The sequence below is a fragment of the Micropterus dolomieu genome, linkage group LG09 (genome assembly GCF_021292245.1).
Source record: "Micropterus dolomieu isolate WLL.071019.BEF.003 ecotype Adirondacks linkage group LG09, ASM2129224v1, whole genome shotgun sequence".
Lineage (NCBI taxonomy): Eukaryota > Metazoa > Chordata > Actinopteri > Centrarchiformes > Centrarchidae > Micropterus > Micropterus dolomieu.
This window is the reverse complement of record NC_060158.1, coordinates 10,414,091-10,433,112: the sequence shown is the minus strand read 5'-3', so window position 1 is coordinate 10,433,112 and position 19,022 is coordinate 10,414,091. Positions and strand designations below refer to the sequence as shown.

General features: G+C 40.5%; 1 protein-coding gene across 1 annotated transcript in view; it reads right to left on the bottom strand.

The window, feature by feature from the left end:
* The window catches only part of LOC123976766 (exostosin-1b), a 40,003-nt gene that overhangs the window by 16,694 nt on the left and 4,287 nt on the right, over positions 1-19,022 (bottom strand). Inside the window, exons 2-6 of the mRNA XM_046059113.1 lie at positions 16,990-17,097; positions 14,670-14,789; positions 9,794-9,926; positions 7,297-7,415; positions 2,339-2,434 (exon numbers count right to left, since the gene is read on the bottom strand). Coding sequence (XP_045915069.1) covers positions 2,339-2,434; positions 7,297-7,415; positions 9,794-9,926; positions 14,670-14,789; positions 16,990-17,097 — 576 coding nt within the window. The remainder of the gene's footprint in view (positions 1-2,338; positions 2,435-7,296; positions 7,416-9,793; positions 9,927-14,669; positions 14,790-16,989; positions 17,098-19,022) is intronic.

Sequence of the window (19,022 nt, the reverse complement as noted above, 5' to 3'; positions counted from 1 at the left end):
GTAAAAAGGACATTTGAGGTGAGGAAGATGTATAAATTAAAAGAGAAATAAGTGAGGACGTTCTGCTATTAAAGACACTGAGGTCATGTTCTTTTCAGGGAATGTGGGGGTTTGGAAACATGTAGGGAAGCTTTCATCATACAATTAAAAATCTACACATGATGGGTTTTTGTGAGCGAAGTCTGGTATTTGTAGACTCAATATATTGAAATTTTTACTTCTTTTAGGTCAACAATAAATAAATTAGTACATAAAGGAGTTAGCTGGCAGTGCTTTGAATCAGAATTAAGGCTTTCTTGTCGGGAAATAAATAACAATAAATAAATAATAATAACTGTTGACTGAAGAAATAAGACATCTAAATCATTTTAAAATTGAAGGGGATGTGGTTGCATTGGGGGAACTTACCCATGACCTCAGTATTTCTAAAATTCTGCTCCTGAAGAAAGGAGAGGACAACGTAGTGACAGAGAGAGGAGGCAAAGAAGATGAGGAAGAGAGATGATGAAGAAGAGGAGTAGAGAGACGTTCTGTGAGTGTGGAAGGGGATGAAAGAGAGAGGGGATGTAGTGAGAAAAATGGCAGGAAAAAAGGCGAAAAAGATGAAAAACATTCTCTCTCTCTCTCTCTCTCTCTCTGTGGGGTGGAGGAACACAGCTTGGCTCGCCACGGTAAACACAGAACCCGCCACAACCACAACAAACCACAGGCTGCTTGGCACATACACACACAACGGCGGCACACTAAGCCTGTTCTGCTTGCTTTTCACGGACACACAGCTACACACAGCTACACACAGCTACACACAGCTACACACACAGCCCTCCTGCTGTGATTGACAGCTTGGGAGAAACCACTCACAGCCACGGGGAGAGGCAAGCCATAAACCCAGCCTACCGCCGGGTGACTGACACTGATGTGAAAACCACTTCCTCTGATTGGCAGGAGAAGTTAAGTCCTCACAAGCAGGAGGGGAGAGGGGAAGGCGTCGGATGAGTCTGATGTCTCGGAATACAGATGAGCGGCCAGATCCTGTTACCTTTTCCTCAAATAAACAACCTCAAACGTGAGAGTGGAAATTGTCACACTGAGCTCAGATCTGTAAATATCACCCTGTGTGTACATGCCTGACCTTTGACTTTGACAAGGAGGTCACAGGGAGGTCACGATAAACACAGTGACCCCTTCAACAGAGAAGAGTCTTCAGCGGTAAAACCCTAACGAGGTTGCCATAATAAATGCCACTGAGGAATGCTCAGGGCTCTGGGTTATGTCTGGCTGGAGTGGGTTAACTTGTTAAAAAACAACATAGGGGAAAAAATGTCAGTCAGTATGTCAGAACACAGGGGGAAAAAACAAGATATATCTACACTGTCATGCTGAGAAAATTGATGCCCACAGATTTCATTTTGTTTTGAAGGATCTGAGTCATATTTGAACCTTGATCTTTGGTGCACTTGAAAATATTTTGTGAAAAGATGTGTTAAGAAAGAAAAAGCATTAGAGCTGAAAGCAGTTTTTATTAAGTGGATTAATTAATTATTTCATCTTACACGCAAAATTTTTCAGGTTTCCATTTCTCAAATGTGAGGTTGTGCTGCTTTTCCCTGTTTTATTTGATTGTAAACTGAATATATTTGTTTTTTGAATAAACCGAGCAAAACTTTTTTCATTTAGTAGACCAAACAATTAAACTATACATTGAGAAAAGAATCAGTACATAATGAAATTAGTCTTTACGCCCTAAAAAACACAGATTTAATACAGATTTTGTAATTATGAGTTTCAAATGGCAGCATAGATGAGAAGAGTTATTTAAGACAAAACAAACCTTAAACATTATTAAATCAATGCTGGAGCTTGTTTTCTGGGCATGCGTTTATTGTGTATATTGCCGCTGTAACTGTAACTTATTTCTCCAGAGAGATTTTGTGACTTTCTTCAGTTGATTAGATATTTAGTTGCGATTAAAGTCAAGAATAAACAGCAGTAAATACATTAAAAATAAATAAATGCTACTATGCATATGCACTTCATTGCCTCCTTATCTTTCCTAACAATATGCATTAGCCTCTCAGCCACACTTTTCCCCCTCAATGTATATTATTCCCATTACTGTGCTTTAATTAAAACCACACAAACTGTCCTTTAAGGGAATCAGTGCAGCACAAATCGAAACTCATTAATGCCCAGAAACTTTCAGACTGAATAAAATGTGCCAAGATACAGTAGTTTTACACTTTGAGGTTATGCATAAGATGAGCTGCGTAATTACAAATGATAGCGATCACACCTTTAAGGTAAGTGAGAGGAGGAGTGTGTGTGTGTTCAGGCTCACCTTATTCTCTCCCTCAATGACGATGACGGGCACTGAGGTGGCTGGCCAGCGGTGCTTCGCAGGGAGAGGCTTGTCACAGTTCCACAGGACAATGATCTAAAATAAAGAAGAAAGGTTTTATTATCTGAACCAAATAACTACATCGAATTTGATTTCCTCTAACCAAAACAACTGGCAGCACACTCCCCAGCTTGTTGCTGAATCAACCTGCTGAACATTTGACATTTACGTGACCTGCGGCCAGCAAATGTCACCTTATTACAGGCTGATTGAATTTTAAAGAGCTAGAAGGGCAACTGAAGTGATACATTTTTACCAATTATGGTTCCAGAGTGGTTTGTACAATTCAGTCCATAACCAATCACGTCACCTTGTCAGGTTTCATTTCTAACTACGACATGCCGCTGAACACATTTTCACGCTCCACCCTCCAATCAGATGATGCTTTACATGAAGGACTCATGTTCTCCAACCACAGTTACATCATTTTTTATACGACTTGGTCTGCTGTTCCACGAGTTGCAGGCTAGCCGACATGGAAATGTCACAAGGAGTTAACCTTCCCCATTAGCTGCGACTTTGGTGATGGACCTCAATTGTTTGATGAGGAACACATACATTAACATGACTCCTGCCTGCCCTTACACACATTTACACAGTTACAGTCTTCTATCTCAGCCTGTTCTTCTGATGCATCTTAAATTTGATGTGGGACACAAAATGATTAATGTGAAGTTTGGATTTGTCCACATGTTGAAGCTTGTACATAGGGCAGTAGTAGTGTTGTAGTACTCAAGGCCGGTCTTGGTCTCGAGACACCGGTCTTAAGTCCACTATTTGATGGTCTTAGTCTCGTCTTGGACTCGACCGCATTGTCTGAAATATTTGTTAATATCCTAACTTTGATGATTGATGTAAAATGTATTGTTTCAAATGCAACAAATAACCCTAATTAAAAAATTTTTGTTACCGTTAACGACTGTCATCCCTCCCCACGATTGTAAACATGGAAAAGGAGAGTTGAATAAAGATGCTTGAGTTGATTTCAGTTCTTGGTGTTTGTATGTTGTAAGTTAGTGATTGTATGCATGTCTGATGCATGTCACGGCCTCATGGCTGATGTGCTAGCAAGAAATTAGGTTTAACCTCCTTTTGTTGCTGCACATGACCCTCACTAATTCACTAGGTGGCGCTGTCGCAAAAAACTAGGGTCCTACAAATGCAGTCTTAAGACTGTGGATCCTGCTTTACTGCAGATATATAAATAGTATTTATATCTTGCATCAGAAAAGCTTTTTCACTTGTGAAATAATACTGTAAGTATAAAAGCTAAGCAAAGAAATAACAGTCTGATCTGTCTTTCCGTATCATACTTATACTAAGTCTAACTGCAATGCAAGAGCAATGTAGTTTTCTTTCTGTACATAGAACATAAACAGGTGAGGATGTCGGCTTCAGGTTTAGCCTCAGTCTTTTAGCACAATATCGATGTAGTCAAGTGGAAGACCCTTTTACAAGGTTCTTCTTTGAAAATGAGTCAGATGGAAACATTAAAAGAACAGCTAATAAGGTAATAAGTCTGACAGCGAGAGTTGTCATTTCAGCCGACAAAATTGACGGTTGTCGGCTACAAATGAGAAGGCTGCTTTTGTCTGCCTCTGTCTGAAATCAAAAGTGTTATTGTTTAAAATATGACTGAAGACTTTGAGTGGTTAATCTACCTTGGTTGTCATTATAAACTACATATGTGTAGTTCTAGAAAGGAAATCTTGATACGTATAGCAACAATAACTAAGGGGGGCAGGGTTTAGCTAACTGTCAATTATCTTTATATAGGGGTATGCGTCTATGATGGGAACACATATACACATTTTTGCTAACGTAGACACACTTCTATTTGTGCAGTAACTGTGCAGCACAACATGCTCAGTATCAGTTCACAATGCAAAGATGGATTGTAAATTAAATGGAAACCCCCACTCCACCCATTTTCACATTTTAAAACTTTACAAATAGCTGGTAAAAATGCGTTAAAGATTTATTAGTTTGCTGTTCTGAGTTTTGCCTGGAGCTGTAGCATCACCATCTGCCATGCTTTCACTTCGAGCTCCTTCATTTCCGTAGTGCACAGCATTGTGGGACAATTAAGTCCATCAAAACCACATTCAAACATTGATCAATTTTAGCATGCATGCTGGCATTTTCATCAAACTTCAATTTGTTATTTTTTCAGAAAAAAATATACTAAACACTCCAACAGAGAATCTTTAATTGTACATTATACTAGTTTATTATATACTATATAGATTAGGTAAAATAGAGGTTAATAAATTACTAAGACAAAGGCAAAGCAGAGTGCAAAGCAACCAACATAACATATTTATATCCCTAGAAACCGGTTTGCCTGAATTTGTGGGGAATGAATACCCAGTTAGTGAGAAGGAAAGCAAAAGGGTCATCATCAACATCTCGTCAAGTAGTGTTAAGTTGCTATGCACCAGGTAACACGTCCTGCATAAATGTCCTTGAACAAGTGAGTAAATTAATCCATCCCAGTTCCACTGTGCGGAGCTGTAGCTGACACTGTGCTCAGACGTCCCTGATGGAGGCGAACCACAAGAATTTCCCTGCAGGGATCAATAAAGTTTCACATTATTCTGACATTAACTCCATCACACGCAGTAGCGGTTCCCTTCGGGGGCTCTGCATGTGCCCTGACTGGACCTGCCAAATTATGAGCTGGGAGCCATTTGGATGTCTGTGTTAAGGTGCTGCCTTGTGACTACTGCAGCTGTGTGATAATGGAATGAAAAAAGAAAAAGATGTCACACAGCTGTTTGATGAATGGCAAAATTATCTCATCATTATAAGCCAATACAGACAAAAACAAACACAAAACAAGTCTCATTCATGAGTCTGAATCTGGGCAAGAAAGTGTCATAGATAACAACAGGTACTGTGCACACACAGAGCTGAGAAAGGCGTTGATCCACTCTTAAAGGGCTCTATTCCTGTTTGATTAGACAGACAGATGGTGCCTCTGTCAGCTCACCAGCCCTCGCAGGGTGCTGACGGAGGCATTGTGTATGTATGCCTCTGTGTGTGTGTATCTGACTGGAGGGAAATGGTGAAAAAACAGTTGGTCTATCTGTAGCACGAGTGGAAGAAACGCTTCATGCACACATTAACACGTAGCAGGAGTCCACTGTGTCAAAAGCCAAGAAGCTTTCTTGTGTCCAATTTAGCCTCCTCCATCCTCTAAATCCTTACATTCTCTCCCTCCCATTCATTTATTTATATCCCTTTCCTCATCCTCTCGTATCCCAGCAGCAACTCCCCCCCCCACCCCCCTTCTGTATGCTGAGAGTGGAAGAAAAACACCCCGGCTGTGTACCTGGCTCTCCACTCATGCATGCACAGCTCAAAGAACGCGAACACAAAAGCACCTCCATAAAAATGTGGGTTTTACAACACAAATGTGGAGCTGGATATCGACCCTTGATGCGTTTTTTGGTATCGTCTGAAATGTCTGCAGCACAAAGCAAACAGTTGGAATCGATACCTTTCTCAGAACTGTGCTCTACTTATTTTTATTTTTTGATCAGACAATTGTGAATTTAAATGATGCATTTAATTTTGCCACTCTCCACTCAAGGGCCACTTGCTCGCTTATTCTACAGCTTTTGACAGTATCACACAGTCTTTCTCAGCGGATGATGATGTTTGCTCAGTTGCCACAAAATTGTAGATGTTCTCGTCCATGTTGGTGTAAAACTTGAGCAGACACTGAAAGAGCAGTTAGCTAAACAATCTCTGCTCAAGGTTCACTTATTCACTTTCCTGGAGCTTTTGTCCACATCACCATATTTGTCAAGAATAACTTGTCAGCATTCCAATTTACAGTGCACTTTGTTTAGGCAACATTTTTAAAAAGCTACTTGTGCTTGGCACAAAAGAACAGACTGCATCATAATGATGTCATCAGCTTGGGTGTAGTGACTGCAAATTTAATTTAGTTACAAACTAAAAGCGTAGAGAAAGACGTGCATATGAACCAGACAGGAAAGGTATAATGTAAAGATGGTACTAAGTTGCATTTTGGGAAGTGCAGGATCCGGTAACCCTTTAACATTTGAGAAATCTGCCTTCTACTACTTGCTTCTGTAAAACAATATTTTTATGTTCCTCAAAATAATTATTGTTTTAGTATCAGGACTGGAACCAAGGTATCACATTGGCACATATATCAAAACATTTCGAACAACTCTCTGTCCTACACAGAGATATGCAGAGAGTCAACATGTTATCAGCGCAAATGGACGGTACGCACACATGAAATACACACATTTACAAGCATCCCGCCTACGTAAACACACATTCATATTGTATATTCCACTGCAAAAACACTCATAACACACAACCACAGAGCTGCACATTCATGCACGGCACTCGCATGGAAACACATGCCTCCTACACAAAATACAAACTCGCTTACTCATAGACTCTGCTGGCCAAACAAACAAACAAAGACACACATACACACACTCACAAAAACCATTGGGGAGCAAATTCCATTTCATTTCCCGTGCTGGTAAGGAGCAAGCAGGGGAATCAATACATGCTGTCTCCAGCTGTGCTGAAGGGGATTTTGCTGCCATGGAGACAGATGTAGCTCCGCTACAAACTGCTGCTCTAATCCAATCCATTGGAGTTAACAAACACACACACACACACACACACACACACACACACACACACACACACACACACAGGGGTGGAGGATGAGCACTGTTGTTTGGAAAATGCATTCGCAAAGCAGCCATATGATCCACATAATGCGGCACAATTTGGGAAGTCACAAGGTGGAGATTCATGGGCGATTCGGGGGATTCAGCAGTGAAAACACACACACACACACACACACACACACACACACACACCCAAATAACACCATTTACCTGTGCACAGTACTGGGACTTGGCCACAGCTACCAGGAGCTTGAGTATGGGCTGCGACTGGGACACCAGGGGGGAGACGGCATGGATGACCGCTGTGAACTTGGGGTACGGTTTAATACCTGAAACACAACAGATAGACTGTCATTAATGCAGTTTTATAAATCCAGAAAAACAATGCTGCCTGGAACACGGTGAGCTGAATGTCAGCCATCAATGTAATTTCAGGCTCTTTGAAGAAAATGAAGTCAGACGAGAACTGAATGCTCTCATTTTCAAACCCTTTTTCAGTTAAAAGATACTACATGAAACGAGTCTAACAGTGGTTCAAAAATATAGATGATTTAATTGTTCTTAAAATATTCAACAACGTTAATGTGTTTTGAAAATGCAAAATCCCTTGATCACTGAATATTTCATTTTGGAAACGCTTCAGCTGTATCTGGAACCCAATGAACAGACAGCGAAGTGCTGATGTGACTTTAAATTCAGCCTGGCGTGATGTTGGAATAGAGTAATTGAGGCTGAAAATGAGCAGGAAATAAGATATTGAGCAAGACGGATCATAGAGGACGTTCAACTTTTCCTAATTTAAATCTAATCTAACCCAAACCAACAAAGCATGGCACAGAGGAGATAGCATTAGAGGAGTCTCCTTTCCGCCACTGTGCAACTTTTATGATGAGGAATATACGCAGTCTTAAAACTTGGTAAACTATTCTTGGGATTTGTAATGAAAAAGTTGAGGGTGTGCAGACTTTTCAAACAGTTGGGATGTAAATTTGTAACTAGCTCATAAACAGACTTTCATGAAACATTGAACAAAACCTGGAGCAGAATTAGTGTCATGCAGTGGATTTTAAATGTTGGATGTGCATGCTGTTTTCTGCCTTTAGCACATGATTCTGAGTGGCTTTTATCACATCCTGTATGAGCACATTACACATTTCACAAGCTAAATGTTTACAGCAACACAAAAGGCTGGTTTAGGATTGATACAGCTATTTGAGGCCTTTAACTACACACAAATAAATACACTAAATATGTGGAAATGCCTGTTTATGTATGTCTGGCTTTGTTTTTCTTGGTTCAGGGGGATGACACCCAGGCCTCATCACCCAACATCAGTGGCCGACCTAACTCGTGCCCTTGTGCCTGAGTTGTAGCAAATCCCTGCAGCCTGGCTCATTGTTATGCTGCTATAACAGACTTCCCAGAAGAGTGAATACTGTTATAGCCGCATGTTAATGCCCAAGGTAACATCCACATACTTTAGGCCACGGAGTGTGTATCAGTAGAGTGTCTTGGCAGATACGCAGTAAGACATTGCAAAGCAGTAAACTCTGGTGATAAATGTTTTATTGGCACCAACTTACATTTTTGAGCTTTCAAGTTTAATACAGTTTTGTTTTATGTTTTAATTTATAGTTATATAATCTAAATTACCCTGATGTTATCTTGGATGTACGGTTATTATTATTTTTGATTATCTAGTTGCATTGTTTAACTGTAAAATATATTTTTGACCATTCATGTTATGATTCATGTCATGTTGTTATTGGATTTTTATTATTCCCAAGTATACATATTGTTACGAGCCTCAAGAATCTAGTATATTTTGGACCCTAAATGAAACGTCCATTGCACCAAAGCGACAAAAACAAGTGTGTGCGTCTTGTTATTGGCTCTTGGAGAACAAGAAGTGCCACTTGGAAACAAACTCTCCTTCTTTGATTTTACTCTTTTACCCATCAGCGACAAGCCACCTTGTCTCCCAAACACCCACCCATGTTTTAATTGCTTCCTCTTTGACAAACAAATAAACTTGCCAGCGCTGTAATCCCTGCCTCTCACCGTGTTCATCCATTTTAATATCAGCTCTTCACCCCCGGTGCTCCATCAACTGAATCTGTGCCGTCTGCGCATGTATAAGTGTGTGCGTTCGGATGTTTTTGGCAGCACTGGATGATGATGGAGTGAAGAAGTGAAGGATGGAGAGGCTCCCGGGTCACAGATACGTGGCGGGGGAAAACTCGCCGCTGCTGAACCGTAGCGGGAGCAATTGGCCTCACCGCAGCAGCAGAGGCAGCAGCAGAAGTAGCAGTAGCAATGCTGACTCAAACAACCAATGATGAACGAGCTGGTGTGTCAGCAGGACTAATACAAACATCAGTCAAAGGCCTATTCCTCCACTCCACTTGCTGCTCAGTCTAGAGGGCAGTAGATCATTACTGAAGGCCATGTTTCTCCTGCTCAGACAAGGTGCAAATCCACAGCTTGACCAAAATGGGAAGTCTTTTCTTGTACAAAAAATGTGACAAAATATCTGATGCTGAAGTGACGGATGGTGAAAAACCTTCCTGATCAACCTTTACGACTCAGTTCATTGCTACGCTGGTGTGTACAGTGAAAGCATGATTGCTGTTATGTAACAGCACTTTGTACAGTTTATGATGCATCTGCTTCTGTGTTTGTGTTTATATGTGTGTCTGTTACTGACCCAGTGTGGCGTAGTAGAAAGGGAAGTCTCCCAGGTATCCAGAGTACTGCGGCAGGGTGAAGAGTCCCCCGGGGTGACTGTTCCACATAAGGCTGCTCCTGGAGCCGTGCTCCAACACACGGTCCTGGATGATCTGCAAATGGAAACAGTAAGGAACACACATTAGACTACAAATAAACTACTTATTTAATTTGATTTAGGTATCAAGGATGTGTCACCCTTACATGTTGCAGAGTTTTAACCAGTTTTTCCTTAAAAAAAAAAAGGATGTTAACTTGTTGACTGTGAATAATTATGTTTGCTAAATTATTATGATGATAAAATGGACAACAAATTATAGGACATATGAAAGTATACCTTCTGGCTGGTAAAACTGTAACTTTGTTTCTTTGTTGTTGTAATTCTACTACTGCTACTTCTGTCTAGTCTGTACATACAGCCCCTATTCTTGTATGTCTGTCCTCAAAGAGCAGTCTCTTTCATTTTTGTGAGGAGTTTGACCTTTTCTGAACCAAGGAGCTAAGGGGTGTGTCGTATGTACTACAGATTGTAAAATCTTGAGACAAATTTTTGATTTTAGACAGCATAAATAAACTAGACTTCGCTAACAAACTAAAAAAAACTGTCAGTGCAGCAAATAACGCTACATTAATATATATATATAAATTATAATATATCTAAAGTTGGAGGAAAATAACAAAGAATGATCAACAACAGCAGTAGAGCCCAAATATTATGACTTTTAAGGCTGGGTGGTGACATGGTTTGTGAAATACACGTGTGGCCAGATTGATGTGGTATATAATATAATGTGCAACCGCTTTGCAAGAATAAGACCAGAGATGGGGCGTACAGTACATTGGTGCATCAGAATTTTGACGACGACATGGAGGTAACACAGACCAAAGCGGCCCTTCATGGACACGCAGAAAGTATGAATGTGGCTTTAGTCTCTAATATGGGTCAACTCCTGAAAGAATTGAAACCTATACTTTATAATAATACTTACCAATAATGTCTTTCAGTTAGACCCTTCCCATTACACAGTCTTCTTGTGTGGACAATCACTATTCAAATCCACAGAGCTTCATTTCAAATAAATTTCTTTTAGTTTAGAAGCTTTATTGAAAGAAAGGTTCCCAAAGTACCAAATGCTGCATAAATGCTGAATCACAAAGAAATGCAAGTAAGATGATGCACAAGACATCTAGAATACTTGCTAATCACTTCTAATCTAACAAGAAAAAGTTACAGCTGCTGACAAACTGTGTTGCTTTGACAGCCACAAAGCCATTAACTGACTGTTGCCAGTATTAAACTTATGTCATTTTAATTACAGCAGGGTCTCTGACATTTGTAAGGCTTCCTTTTGCAATTCAAACAAGACAAAAAATCTCGTTAAATAACATTTCACTCAGATCACAGGCGACTCATAAAAAAATAAAATTGAAATTTTTGTGTTTTGATAAAGGAACAAACGTTTGCCTTTCAGATTATGGTGGATGAAATATTAAGGATTTGATCAATGAGCCTTGTAATCACACCTATAAAACATTTCACCCTGCGAAATGAGTTTTCACACACAAAAAAACGCTGCCAAGAAGCAGATAGTCATAAATGTGAATGAATATCAACACTGCTAATGTTCCAACTTCCAATATCCCCATTTGAATTCAGAATGATATTCAGAGTATTATTCAAAACCCAGTGAGTGAATTAGAGCAGCTGAGAAAAAAAACTGTTATAAAAGTGACTCTGTAGGCGTTAGATAAAAGTTAGAAGCTGGCTGAGCTTTTGAAATGTTTTGCTTTGTATCACCTCAATCCCAGCTATTGATTGTGTCAAGAGTGAATCGCTGTGGCACAAAGCTGAGCTGAAAGAAATCTATGTTATTGTGTAATATATTTGCTGCGCAGACAAACCAAACTGAGGCCTTTTTTGCTAACAGATCAGCAAGTCAAAGGCATTTGCGCCGGTCAGTCACACAGACAGAGGCCATCGGGACAGACAAAGTCATCAGCTGTATCTAAGCACCAGTCTGTCAGGCCTTTGCCGACCCTTTCTGTGCCCAAATAGAGCAGTCAGTCAAACGGTCAGGTGTGAGAATGAGCACTGTTTTCCTCAGCCGCAGCTCGCCGCTGGGCCTCTGAACACGCAGGCAGGAGGAAAGAGATATTGCTGCTGTACCCTTGAGCCATGCTAAATTGCTTCAGTAAAACAGACATAGGTTAGCGGCCGTGTTTTATGGCCGCTATTGAATCGGAGTGTGACGGCTGCTGGCTTGGTAACTCAAAGGACAGACATATAGAAAGAGGCAAAGGCAGTCAGGTGGGCTGAGCAGCTGAACTGAGCAACTGTTCGAATTGTTTTAAAAAAAAAGTTAATGGCATAGCTGGAGGGGGCTTACTGTAACAATATTGACAAAGCAACATAAAAATTCATCATAGGGAGGCGGGGAAGAAAGGGGAGAAAAAACAAAACAGCACTGTGTGAGATTTTTTTTACTTTCCCCAGCCTTGTCCCTGAGGGCAGTCGATAACCATTTGCCTCAGCCGAACAGATTAACTCAGAATCCGTTAACTTCTCTATAAAAACACTGCCTGCCACCTTAAAACCCCCAAGCCCTTATACCTTATGGAGGGGGCAATTTTGCTCGCATGGCTGGAGCTCCTCCCCCGTCGGCAGTCCTCAGTCGGGACATGATGGACGACTCAATCTCACCCCAGAACAGCCACAATCAACCAATTAGAGCATGATAGATAAATCCTGCTTCTCTGGGAGCACACTGTGTACTCGCCTTTAATAGGTGAGTTTAATAGGTGTACCAGCAGCACGCGCCCGGCTATATTGACCTTGTGATTGGTCGAAACGTGTCTGCTTCCTGACAGGAAACGCGGCATGATAGGTTGAACTTGTGTTTTCCTGCTCGCTCGCCGTCTCCACACACACACACACAGAGTTTGGAGTGGAAGTGGGAAGTCAATAAAAAGCAAGCGTGTTTGAGAATTTGCGCGAGGAGATTCAACCTGTCAAGATATCGGAGTGTGTGCGTGTTTTGAGTGCATGCTTGTATCATCACAGATCTGCAGCAAGGAGGAGGAGGAGGAGGAGGAGGAAGGGTGCAGGCTCGACAGGATGAATAAACCATGTCGCTCGTTATCTCGGGGGCTGCCACGGCAACGCCATTTACATATGTCACCCCTTCTCCTCTTCACCCTTTCTCCCACTGCCCTCCCCTCCCCTCACTCTTTTTACAGGACAGTCAGTCAGGATTAAGCGTTTAGCCCTGCTGTATTCAACGCGAACCCACACACAAAGTACACTGACGAACCGCATGCACACACCGAATCACAGGCTTTCGCCGTGTCACCTTGCTCTTTAGTGCGGAGTGACAACATGTCAGCGAGGTTATGCCTGGGTGGTGCTATGTGTATCTGGGCTGACACACCTTGACATATGGAGATGTGTGTGTGTGTGTGTATGTGGTGGCACACAGTAAGACAGGGCCAGATAACCAACAGGCCAGAGATGTAGAGCTAGCTAAAATCAGATTTTATATACTGAAGCCACCCCACATGACGTGTGCTGTGTGTTTTCAGAGTGTGCAGGCGCTTGTGTGTTTGTGTGTGTGTGTGAGCGCGTGCATGTGTGTAAAAGTCAAACTCAGACGTAAGATCTTGGAGATTATACTTTAAGTCAGATTGTAGCATTGGGGGCTTTAGCGACGCAGTAAGAGAGAAAATGAAATGCGTGATGGGATACTTGGGTGAGAAAAGAGGCAGGAAGAAGAAAACATTTGTAACCCTAGCATGAAGTTAGCAGTAAGCCCAGGTGTTATCCCTGCATCTATAAACAACTTGTTTAAACTGAATAATGAGGGATGGGGATTGGATGGATAAATTGTTTCTCCAGTGACAATAATTTCTAAACTGAATTGTTGTTAACAAATGTAGAAGCGCATGACAAGAAGAGGTCAGAGAATTCTTTTGGGAACTTAAAATGATACTCCGCCTAAACGTATCTTTTGAAAATAAAAAACTTTTTTTGTAGTTTGTAGGTTTGTCTAAGAACAGCAGCTGTGTTTGGCATGGACTGGATGGATTCCAACAGTGACTAGTTTTCATGGTGGGGACAAAGTATCAAAGCAAACTTCTCAAAACACTAATACTTTTGCCTAAAACTGGCTAAATATACTGCTTCCATCCTAATCCTCATGCATGACCCCGTCAAGCTTGCAGGCAGGCTTTGGCATTGGTTTGCTCATGTTTGCCTCCTGCGCCTCCTTCGGTCGGACTCACTACCCTAACGAACCTGCCTCCAGCTCAGCAATGGTCTGAGTTCCTATTCAAATTTACATGCATGAAAACTGGGATGGAAGTTTATGGTGCTCTGCCTCCACACCCTTCTGACATCAAAATTGGTGGTTTGTGTGACCATTCGAAACCTACAATCTAATAAGCCTGCCCACTTTTACAGTGATTGGCCAGGAGAGTGGAGCTGAGAAGTATGCGGGGTTTCAACTTCTCTCAACAACAACAACTTCTGTCTCTTCTTGTGTGTACGAATGAGTGTAACACCTTTAATCTGTCTGAATATGCACTGTTGGCTTTTTGCCTTGCTTTTGAGTGTGGCTATTTGGAAGAACTTTGTTTCATCGATACTTTAGCCATATTTCAGATGTTTTTTTAGCTTTTTATACCAAAATGTTTTTTTTATAAAAGTTACCTACTGCAGCTTTAAAGACCTGAGAAACTTAATAAAAACTTTATGAAAACACCCTGAAAAATATACGTCATGAAGGAGCGAGGAAGAGAGGAAGGCAGAAAGGCCAAAAAGGAGGCGGGAGGTTGTGTTTATGTGTGTCTTGAATCCTCACCTCTAGTGTGGTCAGCACTATCTTTTCCACAGAGGAGAAGTACGCCTCCCAGAGAAACTGAGTTTGCTGTCTGAGGGACAAGATCTTATCCTGGTGGATGGAGCGCACGGTGGTCGGAATCTGCAAACGACAAATAGCCAAATAGGTCAGTCAGTACTGATCTGGGACAGGGAGACTCAACTTGGTCCCAGAGATACACTCAGGAAATTCCCATCAAAAGCACATTAAATATTATTTTAATGTAATTTAGGCCATTGCCAAGTAACAAGTGTCCTCAAAGCAATTCTCGAGACAAGTCCTAAGTCCTTGAGGGATAGTTCAAGTGGAGTCACAAGTTTTTATAAATAAACTGCAAGTCAGTTGCAAGTCTTTCAGGTCTTTGAATGCTGTCTATTAAAATGACATGGCTTTTGAACATTTTGCTTACAGCAGTGTTACTGAAGTGCTGTAGTTTACATGACTGGCATAACACTTTCATCTTAAAGGTGTGTTTCCATTTAAGGCCTGCCTGTTGCTGTCTTATTTATTTATCTATTCATTTTTTACAGGATTTTAGCAGGTCAAACGACATAATCGACAAACGACAAATATCATAAGGTCCAACTTAACTGTGACCTTCATCAGTGGAGTTTCCTGGTTGTGATCTCACTCCCATTTGTGACCTATACCTGTTACCATGTTACCAAAATTCCACACTTGAGTCACGTGGTTACAACTAAACTATCTCCAAGACTCCATCTGTTGAGGAGGGCCACAAGATATAGTTTAAAACTTTGGAAATGACAAGTATATAGTACCCTATGTTGAGAATGTTTTTGTCAAGCTGCTGTTTCTGAGGTCAAGAAATTAACCTGCTTTTCACGTCTCAGGTCATGTAAGTCCAGTCTCACAACATTCAATCCATATTCAAGTATCAAGTTCTCATTTTTGTGACTTGAGGAACAGTTTGACATTGCAGGAAATATGCTTATTGGCTTTCTTTCCAGCAGTTAGATGAAAGGCTCATTACCACTTTCATGTCTGTATGGCAAATTTGAAGCTCCGCCTGCAGCAGTTAGCTTAGCAAAAATACTGAAGACACAAGTGTAAAAACAATTAAACATTTTAAAATCACTGTATTTTCATTTTTACACTTGTTTTTTTGAACATACTAAAGAAACAAGATATTACATGGTAATTAGTAAACTTTGGAGATACTAATAGGCAGATTTTGTTACCTTTGGACAGTGCCAGGCTAGTTGTTTCCCCTTGTTTACAGTCTTTGTGCTAAGCTAACTGGCTGTATCCTTATGTTTAAGGGGCATGGTATTTGTCTACTCATTTCAAAGTCTACAGTTCAGGTAGCAGTCTTGTTTGCAAAGTCTACCAAACTCTTAAGTATAAAGGGGCAAAGGATGCTATTTTGAAAAGGTAGAATCCTAGAGGAAAAATGGAGCATTAACATGTGACAAAAATTTTTATTACATTCAAGGAAATTAAGCACACAACACAACAAATTTACCAAAAAGTTATCATCAAATTGTATTAGGGAAGAAAGGCTAAAATGCTGCAGCAGTCATTTGGGGAACGCTTTTTTACTTTTATTTGAATATCTGTGTAGTTTAATGCTGTTGCGAAGTTTATTTGTCATAATAAAAAGGGAATGTATGTATGTCCATTTCCTGCTGAGAACATTTTTCATTGAAGAAGTAAATACTTTATGTGCAGAATTTTCTAAATATTTTTCTTGGTCTAAATAGAAAGTAATTACTTCTAATGTACTGTACAGGTATTGTACATTTTGTGAATATACATACATTCCCGGCCCATCATACGGCTCTAAAACATAAATCCACAGATAGATGCAGGATGGCTCAGGCACACTGGTGCTGCACAGAGTGAGCTCAGATGGAGCTACGACGTTATAAAACTCAATGTCAAACAATATTATTACACACTTCATTCAAATTAAGATTTAATGGGCATATAATTACTTTTTCCCCCATGAAGTTCAAGCAATTCCAGCCAAATCCATTTGCTCATTCTATTTATTTGCCCTGTCATATAACAATGTGAGGCTTTGAGTGACATTTTCAAGCAGTCAAGGACTCGGTGTGCTGCTTGAATTTTGTTTAGCTGACAACCACTCCACTAGAAAACAAATCAAAAACATGATCTTGGATAACATGAGCTCTGAAAGTGGAGTGTGGGCTCGAGAAATCTACAGTCAGAAAAAGGTTTTCTTTGAAGTGTGGGACTGATGCCGTTTCTCTGTCTGGTACAGTTTCAGGTGATATACAGAGCATGTGGTTTTGTGCGAGTGCTGTCTTTGGGCCGTTACCTGCAGCAGGAGCCTCTCGTCGCCAATGACTGCGGCTGTGTTCCAGTCAATGATCTCGGAGAAAGGTAGCTCCCAGCCGTTACTCAGCATTACCGGCACACATGCAGCCTGAGACACACATGAACACACAGAGTCAGGGTTACTTGGACATGATCTTTTACAAACACAGTCACAGCTACAACTAAATCAAGACTGCTTTGCTACATATTGATCCTGATTCTTAAAGCTACAATATGCGGCTCTTCTTATATAAAAGGTACCATGGCTGGAATGTATTATGATTGATCAGTCTGTGTTTGTCTCTGACCCTTTGTGTTCATGGCTAAATCCCCCAATTGGCAAAATTGGATTTTCTTTGATGTGCAAGCTTCTTTGGTGTAATGTGGACGTATCATACATAAAATCACTACTGAGGCTTGTAGCAGCCAAGTCACAACAATGCACGCGTGCAGAACAAAGACAATTTATGGCGGTCTTTATAGATGCCAACTTTATCAGCTACAGACTAGATGCTGTTTCAGAGCAGGAATCTCATTAAAGGGCTGAATTTTAACACCTGAGAGGGAAAAGCAGCTGCCTCAAAATTGTCCTACAGCTTAATTACAATTATTAGTCACAATTATACGAGAAACATTGACATTTTATGACCTTATTAAGTTGATATTGGGAATATGTTAGTAAACATTATGCATCCAGCCAAAACAGAGCAACATTAGCTTTTTTCTGGAGTCATGTTTCTGGCCACCAAGACTAATATTCATTCATATTCTTCTTTTAGCTTTGCTTTTTGGCCACTATTTCTTGAGGGAAATATCAGGCTCTTTAGCTGCTAAATGCTCCACTATGTTCACAAGCTAGTCGCTAACTTTGTCGTTTGGTGCTGGTCATGTAGGGCACAGTGGCTTTTACCCTGAAAGTTATTAATGAGAACAGTGGGAGTGAACCAAAACATTAAAGTTGCAGGCCTTAAAACCCAAACAAAAACAGCTTAGAGATGCTAAAACGCTTAGTAGAGCTGAGGGGAATTGCAGGGCCTGTTGATAATTCTCTGTGGGTTCACTTCACTTCGAGCCCTTTCACATTATACATTCAAATGACACACATTTGGCACATTGTTCATATAAAAACAGAATTAGTGCATCTTTAGTTTTTTTAAAATGCAGACTTAGTGCACATTTAGCCTAATAAAACAGTACAAATATGAGCTCAAACAACATGTCAAACATGACCTTAACGCGCAGCAATCAGTTAAACAGAAATAAGCTTGAACATTATAATCTAAATAAGCAGGCTAGCAGCATATAGTCAAAGGTACTGAGGAATTCAGTACAATGATGACTGATGTGGATATGAAAAGAATTAGCAACCATTTATTGGAAAGCAGATCAAAAAGAGTCTTACATTTAACAAAACAGCTAAAAGTTGAAACTTAGCTGCAGATATACAAACAGGCAATCTGGATTTACATAAACCAGAGAAAACATTTACTCACTCTGCTATAACTTGCAAACCACATGAACTCAAACATGCACAAAAAGAATTTCTTAATTACACGCTTAATAGTTCTGTTTCTGATTCTGTTTGTGTTTATTTGATTTCTGAAAACAGTTTCAATCATTTATGAGCCTGAGAAATCAAAGAAAACAACCACATTCAGTCTACTTGGATCGTTTTGACTCCATCTTAAGTGAGCACACTCAGGGGATGGCCATTTGTTTAGCTTTGGTTTTTCCAGCTGCACCTGTTAACACATCAATATGAAAACTGTAACTTCAGGTGCCGGAAAGTTAAATTACTCAAAGGAGGCGAGCAGGAGGTTTGATACAGAGAGGAGAAAGGGGTATTAAAAAGATCAAAAGGCAGAAGAAAGTTGATAAATAGATGTAAAAGAAAGATGAAAAGAGGGGAGGTAGTGAAGCTGAAAGTGACCTTTGGCAAAGGAGTGGCAGAGGGATGGAGGGATGAGAGGAGTGGTAGAGGGAACAGCTGGTGTGTGTGTTTGTGTGTGTGTGTGTATGTGTGTGTATGTGTGT